General features: G+C 51.6%; 1 protein-coding gene across 1 annotated transcript in view; it reads right to left on the bottom strand.

Annotated features, from left to right (window-relative positions):
• Window positions 1-1,621: 1,621 nt before the first annotated feature.
• FGF18 (fibroblast growth factor 18) overlaps window positions 1,622-8,240 on the bottom strand; it is a 37,878-nt gene continuing 31,259 nt past the window's right edge. The window contains exon 5 of the mRNA XM_011947784.1: window positions 1,622-2,698. Coding sequence (XP_011803174.1) covers window positions 2,432-2,698 — 267 coding nt within the window. The 3' untranslated portion in view covers window positions 1,622-2,431. The remainder of the gene's footprint in view (window positions 2,699-8,240) is intronic.

Raw genomic sequence — 8,240 nt, 5'->3', positions numbered from 1 at the left:
TCGCCTGTTCACTGTGAGGCCTGGGGCAGGCTGATACTCTCTTGGAGTCTCTGTCCAGTGTGGAAGAAGGGGTGCCCACCTCTCATGCAGGGATACCCACCTCCTGCACAGAGTTATCTGATGGATACCCAGGCAGCGCACCTACTGAAGCCCCAGCAGGGGTTCCAACGATGTTAGACACTTTCCAAGTGGCAGCCATCGCCATCCCGGAGAGGTTAAGATTTGGACACAGGCCCACCCGCTTCTGCTTTCTCATTCTGTGATCTTGGAGAAGTGGCATCATGTTATTGAGCCTCAGTTCTCCTCATCTATAAAATGGGGATAATAATGGCATCCTGAGAACACCATGAGATGTGCCGCTAAAAAGCTTCACAAAACTCTACAGAACTGTGCTGTGACAGGCAGGAGGGCGAGCCACAGACATGCGGGAAAGGGCCCGGGGTGAAGGGGTAAGGCTTCATGACGCAGAGAGCCAGACAAGACCAAGAGCTATGCTTGGAAGAAGTGGAAAGCCAACCCCGGCTAGGAACCTGCAGGGCAGGCACTCCTACCCCTTCCCCTGCCTCTGCCCCCACCTCTCCTTAGGGTCTCATGGGGACCTCTCCTGACCAGCCCTGGAGGCGGAGTTTTCAAAGGAGGCAGGTGACAGCCACAGGACCCCAGCAGCAGAGGTGCCTTCTGCCTCAGGCTATCTCCTGCCCCACCAGGAATATATGGTTTCCCCCACGAAGACACTTAGGTTGGAGGCCCTGGAGAGGGGAAAAAACAGAAACAGTCCCCCACTCTAAGCCTGACTGCTCACACAGCCCAAATCTCAGGGCAGAGGACTCACTAACCTTCCATCTGCCTCAGTGCCGAGACTAACCGGGCCTCTCCCTGACATCCTGGGACAGGCCCTGGGAAATAAGACCTTGAAGGATGGGTTCTTGGAAGGTAACATCACCAGATTCCTCAAGCTCCAGCCCATGGGAGTCTGAGGAGAGACACGCCAGGTCCCAAACTGACCTAGATCTTCCCAACATATTCCCTGTTCAGCCTGTGCCTGGCAAAACACTGATGTGGGAGACACAAGTGACTCAATCAATTAATCCCTAGACTCAAGCTCTGAGAGGCATGATTTCTTGTCTGTTTTATTCTTTGATGAATTTCCAGTACCTAGAAGAGTGCCCGGCACTTAGTAAGTGTCTAAGAAATATATATTGAATGGATGAATCCATCAATAAATGAGTGAATGAAGCAATGAATCAATGAATGACTAGAAGTGAAGTTCCCTGAGGGCCGGGATTGTTTCCCACATTCTTTGATAAATCCCCAGGGTCTGGAATCGAGCCTTGGCACACGAGAGGGATGAGTAAATGCATATGAACAAATGACCGAAGCAGCCACTGAATCAATGACCCATTAGAATGGAATCTTCCTGAAAGCAAGGATTCCCATCTGTTCTAAGGCTGCCTTCTCAGTGCCTGGTGTAGAGTAATGTTGAATTCAAAGAATGAATGAATGAATGAATGAATGTGCAAGGCCCTAGCTCTCAGTGCAAAGATCACAGATCGACCAGAAAGCATGAGACACAGAGGCCACCCTGCGCCCGCCCTGCCACCAGCCACCACTCGCCTCATGGTTTTTTTAAATAATTTGTCTGTTGTTTTTAATTGTTGAGGCAGTAATACTTGGTTCATGAAACTGCAATATACAGAGAGGTGAAATAAATAGCTTATATATATATAATATATATAATATAGCTGGTTTTAAAATATTCCCTTATCATTGGTGTACTAGGTCACGTGAGTCACGGAAGGTCGATAGCAGCATCCTCCAGAACTGCGAGCAAGGCAGGGTCACCATGATTGGACGAGGCGTCTGTCGTCGGGAGGTCGAGGCGCGGAGAATTCCCAGGGGCACGCCTTCCCTGCGCGGTGTCTCGGGGCAGCTTGCAGCGAACAATAAATAAATGACTGCAAACCAGAGAGCGATTTTTGTTGGAGTTTGGGGCAGGGATAGAGGACTGGGAAAATTCGGGGGAGTTTGTTGGTGGGCAGAGTACTACTTTCTCTTTGTTTTTCTTTTTGTTTTTTTTCCTTTCAGAACCTTTGGGAAAAAGGACTTTGGTTTCTCGAAGTGTCGGTTTCCTCATTCAAGTCCTCCTCTGGGGACGAGTTTAGAGTTGTCTGTTCCTAGAGAGAGACAAGCACCTGTGGGCTGACTACAGTCCCTTTGCATGAGTCTTTTGTCATCGGGGGGTTTCAAGTCAACAATAAAATCCTTATCACCCCTCCCCCCAACAGTTTTGGTTCAGTTTTTGTCTTCTTTTAAACACAATGTACAAAAATAGAGCTTCTTCCTTATTTTTCATGTAAAAATATTCCTCTGATGCAGTTCTCTGGGAGTGTGAGTGTGGCCAGGGCGACCTGAGGGGCCGCGGCAGGGTGGCCTAGGCAGGGTGTGTGGGCCGGATCCGACGGGACCTCTTGGTCACCGTCGTGTACTTGAAGGGCTTCTGAAGCTCCGGCTGCCCCTTGGGGTAGCGCTTCATGAAATGCACGTCCTGCTGGTTCTCCCGGGTCTTGGGACCCTTCCGCGGCCGCCCCTTCTTGGTGAAGCCCACGTACCAGCCGGAGTACTTCGCCGACATCAGGGCCGTGTAGTTGTTCTCCAGAACCTTCTCAATGAACACACACTCCTTGCTGGTGCCATCGGGCTGCAGGGGAGAGAGGGGGAGTATTCAAGAAAAAAAAAATGACTCAGCAATGCTCGCTAAAGCACAGTGAGGAAGGTTTTTTCCAGGACCATTGCGATCGTTGTAGGGACAACTGTAAGGAGGTTTTGCAGAGGGGGAGAGAGATTGAACTCAACTCTGAATACAGCACAGGCAGGTGGGGGTTTATAACCAAGGAGCAGGGTGGAAAATGACTAAGAGAAAACATCGAGGGTGTGGGGGATTCTGGCTAAAGCCACCTAACAGGGTTTTTGCTGAGGACAGGCCAGGGTGACCAGACATCACCTGGGTGATGGAGGAGGATGCGGACCCTGATCATATATCAAGAGTAGGGGGTTCTTGCTAAAATGACTTATCAGGGCTCTTGCTAAAACTGGATTTTACAAAGAAGTGCACAGATGGGCCTAAGAGAAGGTTCAAGAGCCTGACTCTAGTTTGGCCAAGTGAAGACTCTTTGTTAGGAGGCGAGAAAGGGGACAGTAGGTACAAGGGGCATGGGCAGGAGGCTGTGGCTGGGGCAGCACAGGAGAGAGAGCCTTCACTTCCTGGATGTGTGGAGTAAACTTTTGTTACTGGCTCCTGCATCTTTCCCCCACCCTCCAATTAGGTAACAGACTCCCACTGTCATTCAGAAATCTATTCCTGGCTAGGTGCGGTGGCTCACGCCTGTAATCCCAGCACTTTGGGAGGCCGAGGCAGGTGGATCACCTGAGGTCGGGAGTTTGAGACCAGCCTGACCAACATGAAGAAATCCTGTCTCTACTAAAAATACAAAAATTAGCTGGGCATGGTGGCGCATGCCTGTAATCCCAGCTACTCGGGAGGCTGAGGCAGGAGAATCTCTTGAACCTGAGAGGTAGAGGTCGCGGTGAGCCGAGATTGCGCCATTGCACTCCAGCCTAGGCAGTAAGAGTGAAACTCCATCTCCAAAAAAAAAAAATAGAAAGAAATCTATTCCTTCTTCCCCACTCTCCACCCTCATATCCCAGGGGCTCCACCTCATCCCTATCAGAGCAAGATATCCAGACACTATTTTCCCTTTGGCCTCAGTGATTGGCTCACAGGTGAGCAAGTGACCCAAGCCATCCAATCAGAGTGTTCCTTGAGACCTTTTCTAGGCAACCCCAAACATAGGTGGATTTAAACTGGAGGAGTTTGTAAGGCTGAAGCAGAGGCAGCCACTTTATCACCATGGGGGCAGATCCTGTCTGACAGTGAAGCCAGCACAGATAAAGCAAAGCCAAGGAGGGGAGAAGGAGAGAAACTACATACTGGTCACATCATTTGGGCTCTAGGTGGCATCATTTGGGCTCTAGATCCAGCCATGTCTGAAGCTCAAGTTACCTCACGGTTATGTGAGCCAATAATGGCTCGTTTCCTTTAAACCAGGTGATGATACTGTGTTCCATCGCGTACAACAGAAATGAGTCCTGATAGATTTGCATAAAACCCAACATTAAATCAGCAACTCAGCTCCACTGTGATCTAGTTAAATATAAATTACGTGCCATGTGGGATGTGGTGCATTTTAATACTTGGTATGAAGTAAGGTGGGGGCCTCCAATAACAAGAGATTTCACATGGCCAAAGTCCAAACTGTGCCATCAGTTGTGGGCTCTCAGGCTCCTGGGCCGATGTGTGAAATCCCTTGGGAGCCTGGGTATGCTGGGCAAGGAGCACTAGATCTGGAGTCAGAAAACAAATGACCTCTAACACTTCCCTTGTGTAACCTCAGGCCAGTCAGTCCCACTCTGTAAACCTCAAATTCCTCATCTACCTAATGGGAACAATGACTTCTGCATCATAGAGACACTGTAGGAGTGATGCTTATAAATGAATCTGACACACAGTAGTAGCTTGCTAGATTATTCCTGAAGGGCAGTTGTTCCTGACCGGGCTCTCTTGGATCTGATCTGGACAGGGGGTGGTGGGGAGGCAGGGTTTTAGTCTCCTCTCTGAGACAGCCGAATTGCTCGATGGGGAAGAGTGGGAAACACACAAAGTTGGAAGGCCTGAATTAGCAGCACTCGAGTTTCCAACTAACATCTCCAAATTTAGGCCGGGCCCACTCCTCGTTACGGACGGATGCCCAGCCAAGCTGGAAGCCCAGCGGTCTGGCTGTGTGTGGAGACTGAGGTGCAAGTTCCAGCCTTTTGTTTGAAGTGGAAAACAGGCTGGAGCTTCCAGGAACGTTCACCTTTGAGCAGAGGGCAAGCTTGGGCCCTCCAGACAAAGGGCTGAACTTTGCAGAAAGGGACAGGCAGGGTAAGAAAACACTCTCTGGAGGATGAGATCTTTCGAGGAGGCTGCAGAACAGGCAGGGGCAGGCCTGGGACACAAACGTGGGACCCAGAGGACACTATGGGTGGCGTGAGCAGCAAAGATCTATTGTGAGGAAAGCCAGGGTAAGCGTGCAAGGCAGGTGGAGAGGAGTAGTCCCTGGGCTCTGGGTACCCCATGGAAAATTCTGGATGCTGCCTGTCCAACCTGAATCCAGGTTCTTCGCCTGGTCTCAACCAAAGAGTAGGAGCAAACAGACTAAAGGCTACACTATGATGTTTCCCCATCCTAGAATACCTGCCACTGCCTGGAAAATGGCTTTCATCTCTCCAGGCTCAGCTCAAAAACTGCCTCCTATGGGAAGCCTTCCAGGACTGCCCTTTATCTCCCTGGGCAATTCCTCTTCCTCATTCAAGACTCCATTCAAGTGTCAAGTCTTACTGGGCTCACATACTCCATCTTCTGAACCCTATTCCTTCTCCCCACACCCCAACAGAGAAATTCCATATCTGCTGGCCTCTGCATTAGCCCAAGCGCCTGCTGAGGTCAGGGCTGCTTCTGGGTTCTCTTGTTGCTGAGCACAGGCCTTAGCTCAAGACAGAGGTGCCCCGAGCATTTGGGGTTGAACGCATTTTCATGAGGATGGAAACGGTGGGATGATACATGAAAGGGGTTTCCTCCTGAAGAAAACAGACTCTTCCTCCTGGATCTGTTGTCAATGTCCCGAGACAATCATAAGCTATGAGAGGTCCCTCCTGGGACACACTGATTAGGGAGACAAAGCAAGCTGAGCCCTAGAAATTGTCTAGCCCCCTTGGTCTCCCTACTCATTCATTAACCATTTATTGATTGCCAACTACAGGCCAAACATTGCTACTTCCATTACTGCATTTCATCCTCTTCTTCGACTCTGCTTGGTAGAAGAAAGCAGAGCTCGGAAGCAAATTGGTTTGCCCAAGGTCATGGAGCTTGTAAGTGGCAGAGCTGGGATTTGAACTTGCCCTAGCCACTGCAGCTCACTTCTCCTCTGCCCAGTTCCAGAGAGGTCCGCAAGGGGAAAGGGTGGGGAGGAGCAGGTGCTGCCCATCAAAACATCTCACCTCCCCCAGGCCTGCATAGCCACCATTGGCACAAAGCGAGGTTTTGGATGTACAAGGAGCTACCCAGTGCCAGACACACGGGCTCAGTGCATGCCTGGGTTCACTTCAAAGGGTTGAATGGCTTTGGCTGAAATTCACAAATCTTGGGAACCAGCCCTGGGGCTATGATGATCACAAGTTCCCCTCCACGACCTCAGGCAAAAATGGATAAGCACCTAATAGCACGCTACACCTGGGCTTGACACGTGCCTCTGCCCCTGGCTACCTCTATGACCCTGCTCACCACAGCAGAGATTCCAAAAACACCTATGCTTGGGTCCAGCCGCCCGAAACTCGGACACAATTAGTTCAGGCAAGGCAGAAGCATCAGTATGTAGAGAGTAAGTGAATATTCCATCCCAGAACCCTGATGATGTAGCAGAACTTGATCTCTTTCCTACTACCACCTCCAACCTCTCGCTTCCTTCGATTTGATCTGAAGATGGAATCCTGATGACCTCCTCTGGCCCCTAGATCCAATCTTACCTGAAACTAGAACTACCCCCTGGACTGCAGTTTGTTGTTGTTGTTGTTGTTTGCTATACAAGCCCCATATTCCCTTTTTGCTTAAGGCATTTTAGATTAAGTTTCAGCCATTTGCAACCAAAATCATCTTAATGAAGGTGTGCTGGTGGGCAGAGCACTCCCCTGACCTGAAAAGGTCTGTGGCTCTATGTTGCCCCAAAAAGGACTCATCAGTGATCGCAACAGGTGGTGGCAGATGAGAAAAATACAACCTGGGTTGCATCTCCAGAGATGGGGAAAAAAAATGCCTAGCACATCATGCTAGATACTCAACCACTGTTTACAAAATGAAAGGAAGCGCCACCTCCTGGGCCAGGTGACATGGGTTCCAGAGGGGTAGCAAGGAGAAGGGGGGCCGCCTGAGCATGCAGGGGCTGGGACAGAGCTTTGGCATCTGATTAGTACAATGCAGCAGAAAGAGTAACTCCAGCAAGGGCCTGCAACCTCTGGAAAGCTCTGTCAAGGGCTTGATGCAGGGACCCTTGCTGCGCCCAGAGATGTGCAGGGTTGGCACACAGATGGTCCAAGGAAGCTGTCCCATTGAGCCACTCCAACGGAGTAGGCACTGGAGCTGAGACCAGGCATTCCCACAGGTGAAGAAGTGACCTTGTGACCCAGCTCCAAAGGGAAAGGGACTAACACTTAGCAAGTGCCTACTTGCCTACTAAGTGCCCGGATTATCACTCCCATTTTACAGATGAGGACGCTGAGGCTCAGGAAGTCCAGGGGGCTTAGACTCCCTTGGGTTGATGTGGATAATTCAGGCTGTAGCTTAAGAGTCAATCTACAGACAGCAGGAAACATGTTTCTAATTCTTTGGTGCCCCCAGAGCCCTTTGGCCAGGTACACAGATCTCAAATGAATGGATGCAGAATCGGCCCTCAGGGAGCTCCCAGTGTGACAGAGGATGCAGGCACGAAGACAAACAGTGATAACCCAGGTCAGCAGACAGGCAACACGGGGCTGCGCGAGGGCCTGTGGGGCTCCGGGGTGGGTGGGCTGACAGAGGGTTCCCGGAATGACCAGCCAGGACTCAGGGCAAGTGGACAGAGGGAAGGGCAGGCCCGGCAGAGGGCCCAAAGACCCCGTCCATGGAGCAGTGGTGCTCAGTGCCACGCATCTGGAGCATAAGGAATCCATGCGCCTGGGGAGGCTCCCCAGGGCCTTCGGCGTCCCATAGCAAGGTTGGAGGACCCATGGATGGGTTTGGAGCTGGGTGGGGGTGGAGGGCAGGCCATATGCTGCCCTCCAAGGCCACATGTGCTGTAGAAAGCCGAAGATGGGCAGCGGGGAAAGGCCTGGAGGTGCAGAAGCCACACACCAGGCGGCTGGGGCAACGATTTCCGGGACGGTAGGAGGCCAGAACAGAGGCCGTGGCAGGGGTTAGGCCAGGAGGGGACTCCCAGGACCTGAGGCCCGACCGGGCAGGGAGGCTGTGGCGAGGACCGCAGCCCAGGAGCCAGATTCCCACCTCTGGGGCCAGAGAGTGAGGGGGCGCTGGGCGGGGCAGAGGTCAAGCCTGGACAGGTGGATTTGGGGGCGTCCTCAAGTCCCCCGGGTGGGCCCAGAAGACAGGAGGC

Source organism: Colobus angolensis, unplaced genomic scaffold, assembly GCF_000951035.1.
Source record: "Colobus angolensis palliatus isolate OR3802 unplaced genomic scaffold, Cang.pa_1.0 Scaffold27, whole genome shotgun sequence".
Taxonomy (NCBI): Eukaryota; Metazoa; Chordata; class Mammalia; order Primates; family Cercopithecidae; genus Colobus; species Colobus angolensis.
The sequence above is the reverse complement of the archived record's forward strand: the minus strand, read 5'-3'. Positions and strand labels throughout refer to the sequence as shown.